The sequence below is a fragment of the Camarhynchus parvulus genome, chromosome 4 (genome assembly GCF_901933205.1).
Source record: "Camarhynchus parvulus chromosome 4, STF_HiC, whole genome shotgun sequence".
NCBI lineage: Eukaryota > Metazoa > Chordata > Aves > Passeriformes > Thraupidae > Camarhynchus > Camarhynchus parvulus.
In genome coordinates, this window is record NC_044574.1 from 43,800,177 (window position 1) to 43,819,085 (window position 18,909).

The following is an 18,909-nucleotide window of genomic DNA, read 5'->3' on the forward strand; positions in this document are numbered from 1 at the left end:
ATTGTGTGACTGACACTCAGTGTTACCGACGGAGTGTGTGACTAACACTTGCAGTGTGTGACTGACCCTCAGTGTGTGTGACTGACACAATGTGTGACTGACCAGCCTCTGGTGGCAGTCACTGCCACGGTGCACAGATGACATAAACAACTATAGCTCACATTCATTACCGTTTAAGTTCCACGCGCCTGTGGCTTGGGATGCAATGCCATTAATTCTGTAATCTGTGCTATGTAAACATGAAAGATGTTTACAGAAGCCCTGGACAAGGCTCTTTACGCCCACAGAGCACCCCCAGGCCCATCTGAGACTGAACCTTGCAGCCCTACTGACAGAAGTGAAGCTGCAGAGCTCACCGCGTGGCACTGCAGCATTCGATGCCCACGGCCTGCACACGGCCGCCGATACAACGGCAGCTGGTTTTGTAAAAGCGCGAGCCCAGAAGAAAACCACATACAAAGCACTTTGAGGATCTGAGCCCCCTAACGCGTTTTAAACAGCGGCCAAGCAGCGATCCCACAGCTCGCTCCGGTACTCCCAGGATAAGCAGCGGACCGGCGGGGCCGGCGCGAGGCCAGCGGCCTGACGGGAGTTGTAGTCCGCCCGCACAGCCCGCGCTGCGCGCAGCCATCTCGGACTGCGTTTCCCAGGGGGCGCTGCGGAGGCCGGACGGCGGCTAGCCGGGCAATGGCGGCCCTGGTGGCCGTGGCGGCGCGGGGGTGCGGCGGGGTCTGGCGCCGGGCGCGGCAGCGCGGCGCGGGGCAGCCGGGGCCCGGGCCCGGCCCTTTCCCCCGCGGGCAGAGGGCTGTCGCCTGTAACGCGAGAGGCGGGGCGGTGCCGGCGGGGAACAGCGGGTACGCTGCCGGGACGGCGCGGGGAGAGGGGCTGATGGAGCTGGTTGTGCCCTGGAGCCCGGTCCGGGGCTCCGGGCTCGGGCACGGCAGCGGCGGTGACAGCGGCGGGGCCCGGTGTAAATTCGGGCGTGTGAGCGATGTGAGGCATTGGTGCGGGCAGCGCACGTTTGTCCCGCATTCCCCGAAGCGCGGTCGGTCGGCGATTGCCGCGGGCGGGGCCGTGACCCTCCGGCACGCCGGGCTGCCATGAGAGCCGCAGCTCGGGCAGCCCGAGCGCTCCCGTGTGCCGGGAAGCCACCGCGAGCGCTGCTCCGGCTTTCCAGAGCGCGGTTTCCAGGGTTATTCCAGCCCAAAAGAGGCTTTCTCTTCCAGAGGAGTATTGGGATATACGGGCGGTGTGCCCGAAGCAGAGCAGTTTGTTTCTGCTGCAGCTGAAAGTCACGGCCTGAACAAGTTCTCCTGTTCTCTGGTGTCCCACGAGGGTGTGCACAGCTGATCGCTTCCAGAAAGTTGTGCAGACTGCGGCAGGAGTGTGCTGCTGATTCTTTAGAGACACAGATAAACATAATCCGTGAACAAACACGGCAAGAAGCTGCAGGTGCCTCACCAGTGCTGTTAGTAGGATTGAAGGACTGACTGGTGCACGTACCTTTATCTCTGAGTGTAAGCCAACACGCTGATTAGGCAAAACCTGGTGTAATTTTTAATGCCATGATATGACAGAAAGGCGTTTCTGAAGAATACAGGAAAGAATGGAATAAATTTGCCTCCAAAATGTAAAAGAAAGCCCGCATTATTTCTCAAACCTTGCAGCATTTGTATGATCAGCTGAAAATACTGAAGAATAATACTATTTCAATGAAAGAAAATGTATTAGCTCCTTTAAACATCTGAACCTTAATCTTTCATGATAATGTTCTTCTTCCTAAAGCATCAATAGAAGTGGCATCTGCATCACTAGTTTGGTGTTTGTAGGGATGTCCTCAGCTGTTGGAGGGCAGATGGAGAGCTAAAATCTTGGCAGTGTAGAATGTTCACCTCTGGAAGGAACACTGTACTTGATATATTTGTTTGATGTTTTTCCATAGCTTGCTTGTCTCCTATAGCTATCTGGGTACTCATACTGCTGAAGTGTTCTGCCACAGAAATGTGATTTCATCAGTGAAATATTATTTGTGCCACTTCATTTGTACAAGGCCAGATAATTACTTACAGAAACTGTCAAGCAATTCATACTGTAAAGGTGACCTTTTTCTCTTGTCCATATAAAGGTTATGGATGTGAGAATTGCAATTACTTTTTAGATGATATGGAGAAGCTTTATTCTGCAGAATACATTCAGAGAACAGTAGCTCTCTAGTTGAAATGATGATTTCTCTATTACCAGATTACTAATGTTTATGCTAATATTCTACTAACGCTGCTCTGGAGAGCCACCTTTCCCAGCATGCAAGTGTCTATCTGACAGAGAATACATAATTTATTATGCCACCTGTCTGTTGGAGATTTATCAAACTACCTGAGAAGTAATTCATATTTATGATGATTTGGGGATTTTCACAAGGCACCAAATTAGGGTTCATCCAGCATGCAAGTGTGCCTCATTAATTTCTCTGAGATTTCTCGTGTAAGGAAAAGTTAAAAGTTTTAAACCATTACATTTTTTATGACATTCTTTTTTACATATAATGAACACTGCCATATATTCCCCGTAGCCTCTGTTCTCCAGTATCACAGCACAGCTTTTCCTATTACAGTGTAGATGTATTTGAAACATTGTTTACAATTTTTATACAATTACAGTTTAATTTTTTCCATAAATTAAGCGTTCCTGATTCTTCTGTTTCTAAATTTCCACGGTTTTTAACATCGTCTGTATTTAAATTGTTTCTCCTTTCTCTTTCCTTTTCAGCCTTGCTCCGTGGGTACCAGTTGTGGGTTTGGAAATTCATGCACAGATCAGTTCCAACTCAAAACTCTTCTCTGGTTCCCAAGTCCAGTTTGCAGCACCTCCCAACTCCTTGGTGTCTTTCTTTGATGCCTCTTTACCAGGAACTTTACCAGTAAGTTAAGCTGCAATTTCATTTATGTCAGGATTAATGTCAGACAACTTTGTCTTTGCTTCGAATATTTTATTCTTCCCAGAATTTGACTAAAGTCATATATATGACTACTTTTCCTTACTTTTCTAATTTCTGTTTGTTTCATAACACGAGATGCCTAGAATTGTTTCTTTTCAATTTTCTCACTGCCTAGTTATTGCCTCAGATACTTTATATCCCCTCAAAGGAGAAAAATCAGGAGTGTCTCTTCAACATAGTGAATGGGTTGTGGTATTTCTTTGAGGCCATAGTGGGTGTGTTTGCTTAGTATGCCACACAGGAAATTCCTTAAATATGAGAGATGCCTAAAGCCCAGTGAGAGAAGAACATCTTAGATTTCTGAGTGGCCATTTGATGTTGTTTTGCCATATGTTTGTTTATGTAGCTGTCATTTGCCATTTGGAATGTCTCACTGAGGAGTTTCTTTGCTTCCTGAGTAGAAAGTCTCCAATTTAGCAAAGTGTCAACCATTCCTATTTCCAGAGCAAAGTAATTATTTAAAAAAAAGTAATGTGTGTGAGACATTGGGGATTAATAGGTCAGAATAACTAGCTAGCACATAGCAATAAGGTTTATTAGTGAAAACTTAATAAGTGTTTGAATTCACAGCTTAATTATAACTGTGATGGCTATGACAGTACTGCTGTGGAATTCTCTGAGTATCTAACAAGTTTAATTTAAAAATAAAAGTTAAAAAATTATAACATAAGCTCTTACAATACAGTGAAAATAAATATTTAATAGACTTAGCATTGCCACATGCAACAACTCTGCAGAGACTAAGACGGGGTCTAATTATTTAAAGCAGAAATGTTTCATTGACTATATTCATTAAAGTGCAGATTTGAATTCCAGTTATAGAAATGTATTTTTAAATCTAGTTGAAGTTTTTCATCACCATAAGACAGCCTCAGATAATCTAAAATTGAGAACTAATTTGTGGCTGGATTTCTAGGGTCTTGATATGTGTCACGATCCTTAAAAGGAGAAATGATGTTGTTGTTATTATTTTATTTTTATTTCTGTATTTGCAAAGGTATTGGAAACTAAGGAAGCGAAGTTTAGATGCTGATAAAATTGGGACTTTGCTCTGGTTGCAGTGGGAATTCAGAGCTGAGTTTCAGATCTGACTGTATGGAGATAATGGGAATCTTATGCAAGAATTTGGTTTTAGAAGAGTCAAGCTAGACTTAAAGACAGAAAATTAGTTCCTTTCATTTGGGGGCAGAGCTTGGTTAGTCAGAAAATCCAAAAGAGTTCAATATTCTGGTTTTAGACCTTTTATTTAACCTTCTGTTAATGCACAGAAATTCTCTTAGATTGTCTAATGCTTATTTTCAGTCAAGTAGAAAAGCTGTTCTTGAGTGAACAAAAATGAATATTTATGAGGAGGTTAATTTTTCTCTATGTTACTGTTTATTGAGGGTTCAATGTATGTGTGTGTGTCTTTTCTCTTTATTAATGAGGCTTTAAAATGAGGCTTAGTATGACCCTTGACTTTGTAAGAAGACCCCAGTACGTGTGGTCTTTGGTAAAGAAAATAACTGCACCTGGGAAGAAAAAATCCAGAAAGGTTAGGTTAATTTTAAAGTAGTGATGCTATATTAGGTTCTATTAGATGATTTTATCTATACAAAGAGAAGAAAGATTTTTTCTTACTGTAGTACTGGTGAAAACAGAGTTGAAAGTGGATGTTACAGTATACACGTTCCTGCATGTTAGAATGTGATGGAAAATCCAGTCAGGAGTCATAGCTCTATTTTCCCATTGTACCTGCTGCTGCTGAGTCCAGCATTTGTTCTGGAATCAGATGGGCTTGTTTTCTCTGTGTAAATTTTTTATGTGGCAATAGTATCTGAAGCAGAATTGAATTTTGGTAAATTTTGAAAGATGGAAGGTCATTTTTGAAAATTCAGAGTATTTGTAGAATAAAATCAAACCAACAAAAGCCATTTTAATAAATGTTAGATTATTGACTAGTAAGACTACTTAGAAGATAGATATCTGGCCTTTCATTTGGACTCCATTTTGTTGAGAAATGAAAAAAACAGTAGCAGCAAAGTCTTTATACAGTAGTTGTACTGAGTCTAGAATAGAATGGCTGTTGTTTTAACCTGAGAACTATAGGGATAGTTTTCAGTGTCAAAAGGATTTAAATTTACTGTGTGACAACGAGATGGCTGTAATAATAGAGAGCTGTCCTAGCATTTGCTCCTTCACAGTGGGACCAGAAGTGATGGTGCTGAAGGGAGCTTTTCGGGTTGCTGTGCATTTCTGGGTCACAGTAAGTGTTGGTGTGAGCTTTTGCTGTGCTCTACACAGGAGAGGTGAAACTAGAAGAATGTGTTAAGCCCTCCTCCCGCTTTCCTTTTTATATTTGCCTCCTGTAAGGTTAATAAAGCTTATTTTATCCTTCTGCTGTAACTATGCCTTGGGAGGGTCATCATAGTGGAAGTGACATGGCCATTTCACTGTGTTGTTCTCATAAAGTGCCTCTGAGTGACAGCTACAGGCAAGAGAAGCTTTGCAGGTGCCCTCCTATTTGGCATGAGACAGAAAAAAATTATTATAGAATCATAGAATCATGGGATGGTTTGAGTGCCAGGGACCTTACAGCTCATCTGGTTCCAGCCCCCCTGCCATGGGCAGGGACTCCTTCCACTAGACCAGGCTGCTCAGAGCTCCATCCACCCACAGAGATGGGGCAGCCACAGCTTCTCTGGGCAGCCTGTGCCTGTGCCTCAACACCACAGTAAGGAATGTCTGTGTAACATCTAATCTAAACCTGCCCTGTGTCAATTTAAAACCGTGTCCTGTCATCCCAAGCCCTTGTAAAATGTCCTTCTGGCTCTCTTGTAGGCCCTTTTTAGGTACTTGAAAGTGCCGTAAGGTCTCTGTGGAGTTTTCTCAATGCTGAACAACCCCAACTCTCTCAGCCTGTTTTCATAGGAGGGGTGTTCTAGCCCTCTGGTCATCTTCATGGCCCTCCTCAGACCCTCTCCAGTAGGTGCCTGTCCCTCTTCTGTTGGGGATCCCAGAGCAGGATGCAGCACTCCAGGTGGGAACTCACAAGAATGGAGTAGAGGGGCAGAATCCTCTCCCTTGCCCTGCTGCCCACACTGCTTTGGATGTAGCCCAGAACATGGTTTGCTTTCTGGACTACAAGTGTGCTTTGCTGGTTCATGCTGAGCATTTCCTCAACCAGCACCCCCAAGTCCTCCGTGGGTGCCCAGCCTGTATTGGTGCTTGGTGCACCAATTGCCTGATCCAGGTGCAGGACTTTGCACTTGACCGTGTTGAACTTCATGAGGTTTGCACAGGCCCACTTCTCAAGCCTGCCCAGATCTCTCTGGATGGCACCCCTACCCTGCAGCATGTTGGCCACACCACACAGCTTGTTGTCATCAGTGAACTTGCTGAGAATGCACCTGATCCATTGTCCCTGTCACTGACAGACATTGAACAGCTCTGGTCCCAGCTGAGGCCACCTAGCACCACTTGTCACTGGTCTGCACTTGGACATTGAACAGATGACCACAGCTCTTTTAGTGCCACCACCCAGACAATTCCTGGTCCACTGACAGTTTGGGACTACATTTGACTCCATACATTTAATTTCATTTCATTTCATGAAATTTGCAAAAGCCTGGGGTTTTTACTTTGGGAGTGGACTTGGCAATGATCTTGGCTTGGTATCTTCAGAAGACCCATTCTATACATGGTAGAAGATAGTGCATTACACCTGCAAACTGGACTAAATTCTTCTGAGGATCCATAAAGGTGGTTGCCCTCCCAATCTGGTTTAGGCTTTGAAAATTCTGAGAGGCTTTAGAAAGGTTTTTAAAGCTAAAACTGGGCTCACAGAAAAAGAATCCATGATTATCTACTTTCATGATGGAGGTGGCTGACTAAAAGTTAATTATAGCTCAGCCCCAGAAATAAGATAGTAGATCTAGCAGCTAAAGGCTGAAACCTTTTTGTCAGTGCTTAGTCTTTGTCACACATTTTGGATTTGTCTCTGGCATGACTGAAGTGAAGCCATGATCCTATTGTAGGCAATCCTTTGTAGGTAAGTATATAAAGAAATAATCTAGGATTTACATATCCAAAGTTTAAATTAATAAGATTTGAATTAATATTAGCCCTACAGTCCTAAATATTTTGAATTTTTTTATGTCTTCTCATGCTCCTCTTAGCGTGAACAGCATCTGTTTTATCTTTTTATTTTTACGACAGACTTTTCAGAAACACTTGGGGCAAGCAGATCACTCCTTTTCATGGAAGAGAGCAGTGCTAGAGCAGCTCTCAGCCCTTGTTCCTTCTGGCATTGCAGCTCTGGCACCCTCAGCTCCAAGCCCAGGCTCGTCCGAAGCCAGCAGCTGCCAGCACAGCACTGCAGAGTCTCTGGGAGCACCTGGATCTGGCTGTTGCCTTGCAGTGCTGGGCTGCTGAGGGGCTGCCCCGGCATGTGACAGGGCTAATACCCAGTTTGGGGTTATAGAGGGTGCTTCCATCTGTTCTTGGCAGTGGCAGGTACCCAGTGTTTTCCCAGATGTTTTGGGTGATGGATTACCAGACTTAAATAACATCTAGAATTCATCAGAGTATACAGGATTTATCTGATGCATTTGCTTTCAAAGGCTGTGAGAGGTTTGTGTAAGATTTTGGTGGATCTGTCGGTCAGCTATTCATACTGGAACAGAAACAGCATTTGAGACCAGAGTTTATACTTTACAGCTTGAAACTAGATTTTTTTTTTTGTATCCTGTGCCTGTTAAATCTGATGATTGCAACAGCTGCTTTACCAACTTGTGCTTTCAGTTTTGTTTTGACATTCCTGCTGGCGTGCAATGTGAATTTACTCCCCTCTTCTACTACTTTGTTTTGAAAAAGAGCCTGCTTCTTAGCTTGACTTTTGATAACTACAGTTTTAATTGTATGCACTTTTCATGGGGAATTAACAATCTTCTTATCTTTGTATGGATGTTTTTTTAGCTTCCATTACATACATCTTATTTTCTTTGAAACTATATGATGGCTAGGTTTTTGTATCCATGAGCTCTCCTCTAAAAATAAATTAGTGGCAATTCCTGATGGAAAAAGTGAGTTCATGCTTGTTTTAAGCCATTTACCTATGTCTAGGTTCATTTAAACTCTTCATTACTTATTTCATTAAAACTGTAGTAATTGTACTTAGGAGAAAAATGAGGACTTTAATAGAATTTGATGGTACCTTTCTGTTGCAGTCCTTCCTTTCCTGTTAATATTTGGGTTTGTAACATGCATTGTATGGTCAGTGCTTGGGAGTCTTTTCTTGCTCACACAGTCCCGGCTTGCTGGGCTTGCAGTCCAGAAAGCTTCTATAAAGAGAATCCCAAGTAATTTAGAAAAAGACTAGAGGAGTGAGTTAGGCTTTTAAACCATTGCTCTCTGAGGATGCTTTTGTGGTTCATAGACCCTTGAATGTCCAAGTTCATGCTGAATTAAAGCCTGCCTACCAAATTTCAAGCTATTAATCAGTTCAAAGCTGTTGTACTGGTCAGAAGAAGCCTTTGAAAGATGATTAGATGCTGGCCTCAGATGACTCAGGACTGGGTTATGGTGCAGGTTGTTTCTCCTTCTATTTCTTTGTGTTCCATAGGATCATTCACGGCCCCAGGGTTACCTCTGGTACCAGACTCCTTCACTGGAGTCTGAGAAATGTTGTATTTCCTCCACTACTGCAGCTGCTTAGCTCAACTTTATATCCTACTTTGGGCATTTTTTTCTGGAGACTCTCTGCTCTTGTGTATTGAAGTATTTTATGACATTTGTTGCTCCACTCAAGCTTTGAAGAGTCTCTTGTAACATTTTCTCTCACTTTTTGCTATGTCTCATATATTTGTATTTCTGACCCTCATTCTGGGTGTTTTAATCTTTTTGTCCAAGCTAACAATTCAGGTTGGGCTGTCTCCTTAGCACCTCAGTAAGTGTTGAACTCTCTGTTTGTTCTTGTTGGCTTTACTGTTCATCCTTAACAGGTCCCTGTGGCTGATGCAAACTTGCCTGTTAGAATAGCATTGAGTTGATACATCTTGTTATCACCTATTTCAGTAGATCCTTCAGTGCATCAGTGATGTTGCCTGTGTGTTTTCTCTTACCTCCTTTTCTGTAGTTTCTTTTTAATCTCTTTACCTTTTGTTTTTCATAGGTTTTTTTCTACTTCTAAGTGGGGGAGCAGGAGTTGGCAGTATCTTGTTTCCTTTCTTTCACACAGTCCTATTACTGCAGTTATTCTGCCATCTTGGGCACTTGTGAGCAGCACAACCACTGCATGATGTATCAGTGTGCCCCTTTCTGAATTCATTTGGAAATTGCTGCTGAAATGCACATAAGCTTTTTACAGTAGCTTTTCTCAGTGGGTGGGAATTACTTTAAGTTGGACCTGAGAGGGGATTTATTGTTGCAAATTTTATTACCTCTGTTATCAGTCACTATAGGTGTTCTGGCGTCCTTAATTTTTTTATTTGATTTCATTTCCTTTCAGTATGTACACAGTCTGTTTCCAGGTGACTCCATCTGAGGAAATCCAAAGTGGTATGTTGTATGTTAGCAGTGCTCTCTTAAGCAAAAGTTTCATGGTTCTACCAATTTCTTCACATTTTAACTTTGCAAACTGACCTCTTGCTACTTCATTCTTCTTAGCAATTGTCTCATTGAAGAGTTTTTCATTAAAATGTGTTTAGGGAAGCATTGTCTGACAGTAATGACAGATAATTGTAGACTGGGTCTTTGTTATCTTATGGTTAGCTGTCTGGTGAGTGATGTTGCGTAACTGTCAGGTTTTTGTATTTTGTTGGAAACTTATCTTGGCGCAGTTAGGCTGTAATCAATTCCTGGGGTAAAATTAATTTCTTTGTGTTCTCTCTGATTATCAGTCACCTTGCCACCTTAAATATGACTATGTTTGATTTTAAGAGCATTATGTAAACTTCTGCAAGTGATTTCTATTAGTTACATATGCAGATTTTGCCAGAAGGATATTGTTTTCTATTTTTCAAGAAATGCTTGTTTTGCAATTTTACTGCCAAGTTCAGCCAAATTTTACTCCAAAAAATTTTAGAAGGTTTTTACTCCGAAAACCCCTGTAGAGGGTTGTTACGACTATATTAGCAAGCATATGAAGAAGTTATCTATTTAGTCTCCTCACTGATCTCAGCTTTTTTTGGGCTGCTGCTCTTCAGGTACTTGTGACACTTTATACTCATTTTTGGATGTTTGATGAAATGAGAAGATGGGGGTGTCACAGGAGAGAGAGTTTTGGGGTCACTGCTTAGGTAAAACAAATTAGGGATATTATTTAAGGGAAATTAGTCTCTGTTGGTTCTACTATTGCAGAACAAGTTTGTTAAAAGCAAATAATTTCTGTTTGCTCTCTTAAAATTTCTCTCAATTTCTTAATAGTTCTTTGCAAGACTTGTTGCATTATGTCGTCTATTGTTTTCCCAAATTAGTATAATCTTTTATCTGTGTGTAAAAGACCACTTCTGGTTTACTCCTAATTTGTATATTGTGCTCACTTAAGGGATCTGGGTCAGCCTGCAGGGAGAGATGGCTGAGAACAAATAAGCATGTTTTGAGAGATAGCTGTTGGGGAAAAAAGGAATGAGGGAGTCAGAGCAAAGGGCTGAGAGTTTAGTGTGTGTTTGGTGTGGGCTCTCAGACACACAAAAATTGCAAGGAGCAGAGGGCAGATAGCCAAGACTTGGAAATAATAGAAAATGACAGTAAATGGGGATCAAAGGTCAGAATTTGTTACAACTCAGAAAACCACAGAGCTGGCTCTCACTAAGCCTACGAGCAAAGGAACATCTGCAAGGAGAAACAGGGTAGGAGTTGGTTTACAGACTGTTTTGTCCTAAATGCTCTGTGTCTTAATTTAAGAAATTAAACAATCTATGTTGTGTTGAAGAAGGCAGACTATATTCACATCCAAAAGCCTTTTTTTTCTGGAACTCAGTGTAGGCAGAAAGGTCTGAGGTCTGAGATGGTTCTCCTTAAACATCTTGTTGCCTTTGGATTTGATCATAGCCTGTAACTTAAGTTATAGCCATTGCACTGGGCGATGTCTCCTACCTCCAGCAGCAGTGAGATGTTATCACTGGATCTTCCTGCATGAAATGTGCTCTGGATCAGATAGCATTAGCAGTGACTTAAATTCCAGCTGGCATTAGAGAGGGAGCATCCTTATGACAGGTGAAAAAACGCCATGTGGCAGATACAGAAGACTAATGTCAGCAAGGAGAGCGTGGATGTTAGAGAGGTCCCAGGCTTCTTTATGGGAACACCACATAAGCACAGCTTTTGGTTATGAGTTTCATGAACAACTGTATCACCATTGCATTGTCCTGTCTTCTCTGTGGATTCTCCTGCTTGGAGCTGGTCCTGCAGGGTAGAGTTTTATTTGTTTTAGATGCTGCTGATGGGATCAAAGATATGATCTGGATAGGCTGCTTCCCAGAAATAAATTTGGGAAATGGTCAGCTCTTGGTTTATTGTATCTCCATTCTGTACATGCATAGCTCCAGTTGGTCCCTTCTCTGTGTGTGGGAGGATGACAAGGCAGAATGCTGCAGAGCAGTAAGTACTCATCTACAGTGTCAGACTGAACAGCCTCAATTACATTGGGACTAAGTACATATAAGGGTATTCTGTTTTGAAGTTTAACTCATGATTGCACTTCAAAGAACCATATATTGCAGCAATTTGGTACTTTTAACACAGCTAGAATAGTAAGACTGGGTATATCCATTAGTAGAAGCAAATAAAAATCAGAGCGAGATGAAATAGGAGTACTTGAGAATGTGATTAGATATATCTGTTGAGGTTTCTAAAGATTGGTGCTGGTCTACAGAGAGCTGGCTGAGTACACTGTACTACTTCCTTCTTTCACATAGTATTTTGAATGAAAAGGAGCTAAAATTAAATATTTCTTAGATAAACAGTCCTATAGTTAATCTGATTAATGCTGATTTTTTTCATGATTGTAAGTAGGACTGAAGGTCTTAAGATAGCCAGTGAATATTAAATCTACTTTATTAAAATGTGTAACCTAGAATAAAAAACTTCACAAATTTCTGGGGAATTATTTTGATTTTACCATTTTTAGTACAAGGAATATTTTCTTCTCTAAGATAGGCTTCCTGGGTGCAAATGTTATTTCAGACATTATTGGTTTTTTGTAAGAGGTAGCAAAAATAAGCTTTTTCCAGGAGAGTTATTAAGATATTTTTTCTTTTTCCCCCAATTATCCTATCCAATACTCATTAGCAAAACAAGAAGCTGCATACCTACCCTCTTTAAAATCTAAACATGGTAATTTACTAAATATAGAAATATATATCTTTATGTAAAAGGGTGCCAACTTTCTTTAATATATTAATATAAGGACTAAACCTGTTGTTAAAGAAAAAGCTGTTAGAAAATTGCTTTTGGTGGGAATTTGTGCCATCGAAGATATTGTGTATAGTTTTGAATAGCTATTGAGTATTGTCTTTAAAACCAAGGTCTTGACTAAACTGAACTTGCAAATAAAGATAAATTCTTAAAAGGAGACTTTCCACTTGTGGTCTAGATGTAAAGAATAGACAAGTAGCAGAAACAGATCTTGGTTGGACTGTTCTTTCATTCCTTTAGTGCTCAGTTACCATGGTGCTGTAGCAGGAGACCAGAGCTACAAGGGAAATGGTGCTGGTGTTGTGATGCCATTGTTTAGGTTTTTCACGAGTTTGCAATATAAAAATTTACATTTCCTTTTGTAATAGCTCTGTAGGATTTTTTTCAAATACTAGGAGGGATGTTTCCCATTTAGAAGAATATATTGGAGAAGTCTTTATAGACTATTGTGTTTTGTCCATAGCTACTGCAGGAACTACACAGCTTGCTTGCAAGGCCAGCAGTTTGCTAACATAGCAGACAGGCAGCTTGTCAGTTCAAGCCAGTAATTTAAATCTTTGGTGCTAGTCAAAGCTGTCAACTTAATAACAGCTTACTGCATAAACAAGCTGGAGGGCTTACTCTAGGTCATTAGTATGGGAAGTTTCATGTACTGAATTGATGTTTATCACTGCAGATTATTTGAAAAGCAAGGCTTGTTTGAAGGAAAGGTAGTAGTGCTTTGTGCTTACAGCCTTGGTCATGGCAGTGGGTAGTAAAAGTCACTTCAGACATGAAGCAGTATTAGGTAAGTTTTGATTTTTGAAGAAGAAGAGGGTCATCTGGTTGGGTTTGGCTTGTGTTTTCTTAAAGGCACATGGGGCAGAGGAAGCAGATTGGCATGGTTAGCCATCTCAGTGTGCCATAGCAGGAAAGATCTGCTTTGCAAGGCCTTCTCTCACCAGAGATGGGTGAAGGAATAGAATAGCACGGGAAGTTGAGTGAGTAATGGAGCATACACAGTGATTTGGCTACTATGATCCAGTACACTGGGGACACATACACATCAGAGCCATCTAAATTCTTGGTAATATTACATAAAAAATAATCAGTACTTCATGTTTTTATGCTGCTTTTTCCCCAGAGCCACCAAAATATTTCATCAGCAGTAGAGCAAAAGATCTCTCTGGTTTAACTAGTGTATAAATGGGGATTATTTTTTCACCTCAAAACAGTGTTATCCCTTAGGGCAATGAGTAAGGTACACACTCTCCTGTTTGAAGTAAAAATTGATGAGCAATGAAGTGCTATGAAGCTTTCAGTGATTGTGATTTGGGAGTTGGGTTTTGTCTTGTTCACTGATTGCAGTCAGTCACAACCCCTGCACCGTCAGGAATTGTAGCAAGATACTGGCTCACTGCTTTGAAGCTGTGGTGTTTTGAGTCTACCAGTCCTTATGGAGTCTTAATGGGTTTCTGGTGGCCAGTTTTATTATAGGACTGGCTGGTAAGGTCCTCACTAATTTGTAAAGCTGAACAGGATTGTGCCATAAGGGTTTAGTAAGAGGAAATTTGCCTGTGTATTTAGAAATATAAAGATATTTTAAACATTGAACAGTTTGACTACCACTGTTACAGAATTCCTTAAACAGTAAAAAAAAAGTGTCTGTACTGTCTGGAAGCATTAATTATTGAAAATAGGAGCATCTACTATATAATGAACTGCAGTTATGCTGCTAAAATAAATTCATATTTTGTAGTTATCAATTTTCTTTAGATTAGAGTCAGGACTAATTGCATTCATTTTGCTGTGGATTGATATTTCAAAGGGAGATTGTTCTTCCTTTTTTCTTGTCTGGAATTTGCTTTATGTATCTCTTAAATTTTTTAATAAGTAAAATATGCCTGAACAGATGATGTGTTCTAGTTAGCCATATATAGCTACACTAAAGATCTGAAAGTTCCCTTGTTAAATGTCTTAAATATTTAATTTCTTTTCTGTATAAGCAGTTTTAAAGTTTTTGTTACATGAAGAGTTGCCCATATCCTCTCTTAGTATTTTGATTTTTAAAAAACTAAATTAATAAAATAAAGAGATTCGTTTTCTGGATGAAGATGTGGGATGATGGGAAATGTACAGCTGCTTAATATGTTTTCAGAAATCAGGCTGGAGAGTATAAAAAGTAAATACTGTCAGAAACATGGAAGAAAACATTATTTAAGCCTTTTATGTTCTGGTCAATGCGGATGAAGTCATGTACATTCTTTTACATAATGTGCTCCTTTAATGGTCCTGCTGGAAATAGACTTCTTGGCAGCTGTACAGTGCAGAACAAGATGGATAAAGTTCTGTTCCTGTTTCAAAATGCTGTAAGTGTGAGCATGTCAGAATTGTAGTAAGACAAATTCAGTCTTTTTTCCTTTTCAGTTCCATCCATTTGATGTTAGTTAAACGAACTGTTAAATTAATGAGAGCACATCTGAAAAAAACATCATTTGTCAGTAGTTTTTGCAGTTTTTTTGAAGATGTAAGTGTGCATCATTTCATCCTGGTTAAGCAAAGCATTAGCAGCTATGTTATATATAGATACTCATAAATTCACTGTGGTTCTGTGGTTACAGGTGTTCCGAAATGTTCTACTGTAACAGCACTGCAGCCCTTAATGCAAATCCTGTGTTTCAAATTCCCAGTTTGAGCTGACAGCTGGTTACAAGTCAGTTATCATGGTCTGTGGTTTGTCTCCTGTACCCTCAAAAGATTCAAAAGCACTGAATGTTTGCAAAAGTAGCGAGCCAGAGCAGTGCACACCTCCATATGTGGTATGACAAAGTGACTGAATAGCTTGTATTTTCATGGTAAAGCCTTGCAGATTTATAGCTGCCGCAACTTTAATGATGAATAAGAGCTACCCACACAAAGAAAGAGATCTAATGATGACTGAAGGCAAGTGAAATTGAATATATGCTCCTTATACGGCAGTGTGTGGGAGACACATTTGTAACATACTGAGTATCTGAGCAAAACCATGTGTCATGTTTCCTTAGGTTCTCAACAGGAGATGTGTAGAAGCAGCAGTGATGACAGGCCTGGCTCTCAACTGCAGCATAAACAAGAAGTCCTTGTTTGACAGAAAACACTACTTCTATGCAGATCTGCCTGTAAGTATGCAGTGTGGCTGGTCCCTCCTGGGCTCTGGGAAGGACGGGTCTGCAGTACGGATGGCAGTAGGGGAGGAGTGCAGAGATGCTGCTTCTGTTTTCACTCAGTGCTCTGCTCACCCCAGCAGGATGCTGCACTGTGCCCTGATGGAACAGGCAGCTGTACCCTTGTGCTCACTGATTGAATATGATTGCTCTGATTGCTGATTCCTTGCTTAGCTGCACAATTCCAGTAGCCTAATGTAATTGGATTGGGAGCTGGAGCTGCTTTGTCCCTTAAGTTGTCCATTCCTGGTGTTTTGTACTAATTGTCTGTTAGGGTAAAAGCAATCTGATAAAAGTCCTTCATTTAAAGTGAATGTATAACTAACACAGGCTCCAGTGGAATAAACACAGTAGGGTCTTTTTTGTGTCTGCTTAGGGACCTAAAAATATTTAATTTCCCTTCAGAACTTTCCCAGTCGTGGTTCCAATAAATGTAAAAGCCAAAACAACTGAGGAATCGAGTCTTTGCAGTGTGGTTTGTTGGTAGATTTCAAATGTGTAGAAGGCGCCACTGGAAGTCAGATGTATTTTGCGGCATTTGATATGGATGTAGAAATACTGAAATAGTTTAAGAGCCTGATTTCTGTCCATGGAACAGGATGCAGCAGTGTTTGGGCCTTTTTTTCTCTCTAAAGACATTAAATCTTTCTAATTTTTTACTCATTTTTGTGTGAGCTTATTGGTACTGAATGTTCAGTTTAACACTAATCTGTCAAAGAGAGGAAGGTATTTTTAGTTTCTTTGGTTTTGGGGTGAAGATCTGATGGCATGAAAATAAAAATATGTGGGTTTATTTTATTTGAGAAAGATCAGGCATGTTAGCTTATCCCCTCTTTAGGTGAGGAGTCTCAGACATCCGGGGAAGCAGAGTGGGAGACCTCTCAGATCCCAGATGAATCTGTAGAGATGCTGTATTATTAACCAAATTACTTTCTTTCCCACTCTTGTTCAGGTATTGAAAATATTTTGAAGTTGCACGAAACATTTTCAAATACAATTGCTTCCCACCTTAGAAAGAGAATTATATTATAGTTGTCCAGTGGAGACCTGGATCTCAGAAAGGATTTCTGTTTTATTTTTTTCTGGGTTGTGAACTTGTGGCTCTTCTGTGAAGTTGCTATAATTTTGATTTGGTTTCTGGGGATAACTTTGCAAATATTTGTAAGCCATTAAGAGGCCCTTTTATTGGGAGCTGTACAGTGGCCTGCTGGGAATGTGAAAAGCAAACTTAGCAGTTTGAATTGCCAATACTTTTTTTAAACATGTAGAACTATCTTAAAGCTCACTTCAAGACCTGAAGGGGAAAAAGGTGAAATAGCAGGAAATAAATATGACTTTTGAAATTCCTTTACACATCATGAAGGAACATCAAAAACATGACAGACAAATTGTTTGCAATTTACTTTTAGTGCTTACTCTGTTAAACTGAAATCACTCTCATATTCTTGTGATGTCTGCTGCTATCAGTCTGCTGGTAGCAGATTTATGGATGAATGTTGTCCTGGGAAAGAATCCATGTCCATGTGTCCAAGAGAACAGTTGAGGTGGAAGAAACTGTGGGACTCTGCAGACATGAATTACAGGATCCTCTGGTTACATAAGCATGGAGATTTGGTCAGGGAGATGCTGACATGTTTTATTAGTTGGAAACATGTAATTCTAGCTTTTAACTGACTGACTTCTGCAGTTTAAGCACTGACAATAAACTGCCCGACCTACATTTCATAGTGAACAGTCTAGTCAGGAACCTTGTAATAAGATGCAGATTTTAGGCTAATGAGCTGAATAGAACAGATAAATCCAGCTCTTAGGGTCATTTGACAATGGGATTATTGTCAGTCCTGAAAACAGGGCTTTGGATGGGAAATGGGATTCATATTATTTATTGTCACTCAATATTTCAGGCTGTAAAAAAAATTATTTTAATGGGAAATTCTAGGAGATGAGAAGAACCTGTGATTAGCGTAGGCTGCAGAGAGTCAGTTATTTCTTTTTCTTACAGTGATTATTTCTAGTAGGTCATGCACTTCACTGCATATATAAATTGGGGTGTTGACAGGGCCAGACCACTGTTCTCCATTCCAATGCCCTGGAATTCACCATCTCTACATTTTGGAGTGAGCTTGTTGTCCCTGCAAAATATGCAAATACTCCTGCCAAATAATTTGTGTCTGGCAGACTTTTTTTTTCATTTTCACGTCCAGTGCCATAGGCAGGTGAGGAAGGAGGAAGCAAAGGGACATCTCAGCTGTCATTGACTCACTTCTCTGTTTTTACATCATTGTAGTTATTCCAATACCTTGCCACTGTTTTGGCCAGCAGTTCTCCCTTTGAGTGGAGTCCCAGGCATGAGGTGGCATTTTTCAGCCGTGTGCCTTGTGTGGGGTGGCAGTGTCTTATCTTTTAAATTGCTATATTAATGAAATAGAGCTTTCTCATTTTCTTGATTTCCACACCTCCACCCCTTCCCTCTCCTTCCCTCTAATGAGTACAGTTTGGAGCAGACAGAGAGGGATATGCAGCCTGTTGGGAGGATGAGTGATAGCCCCAGCTTGGGGATGGAAGTACAGTAACTGGCTTCAAACAACATATAACATGATTGTGGGACCACAGGCATGGAACAATCTCTTCCAGTCCATTTCCTGCCCCAGGGCAGTATCAGAGAAGTTTGTCATCCTTGGCAAGAGATTGTGCATTTGATTGTTGATTATTTCAGCATTAGTATGGTGTCGTATATTTGTCTGTTATTGAAGAGTCCTCGTATTTTTTCCAGACTTCCAGCTTCTTACTGTTATGTTGAATTCTAGACTCATCTTCTAGCTTGCTTCCTTTCCATTTAAGCAAAGTTACTTTTGAATTTACATGTGCATTTATTCTCTCCTCTTATATAGGTCACTCTGAAAGATGTTGCATTTTCAGTTTTGTTCTTAGTCAATTATATTTGCACTTGGTCTGCTTTCTGAAAAGTGAATGTTTCAGTTGCGTATAAAACTAATTTTGTTGACAGGCTGGCTATCAAATCACTCAGCAAAGAGTTCCTATTGCAGTGAATGGAAGTCTGTCATACAGTCTCTGCATAGACAACAAGATGAGCCAGATGGTGACCAAAACTGTGAGGATTAAACAAATTCAGTTGGAGCAAGACAGTGGAAAAAGTCTCCATGATGATACAAGGAGCCAAACCCTTGTGGACTTGAATAGGGCTGGTAGGCTGGGATTACTTTCCTATTTTTCTCCTCCTTTTGGGTTAAGATGAGTCTTCAAAGGTAAATAGATGACAGGAAACAGGCAAAAAATAAAAACAGCTTTGTGGCTCTCTCCTTGAAAAAATAATTC

At 40.6% G+C, this 18,909-nt stretch overlaps 1 protein-coding gene across 1 annotated transcript in view; it reads left to right on the forward strand.

Moving 5' to 3' along the window:
• Positions 1-687: 687 nt before the first annotated feature.
• GATB (glutamyl-tRNA amidotransferase subunit B) overlaps positions 688-18,909 on the forward strand; it is a 41,027-nt gene continuing 22,805 nt past the window's right edge. The window contains exons 1-4 of the mRNA XM_030948333.1: positions 688-854; positions 2,767-2,917; positions 15,415-15,528; positions 18,581-18,779. Of these exons, the coding sequence (XP_030804193.1) occupies positions 688-854; positions 2,767-2,917; positions 15,415-15,528; positions 18,581-18,779 (631 nt within the window). The remainder of the gene's footprint in view (positions 855-2,766; positions 2,918-15,414; positions 15,529-18,580; positions 18,780-18,909) is intronic.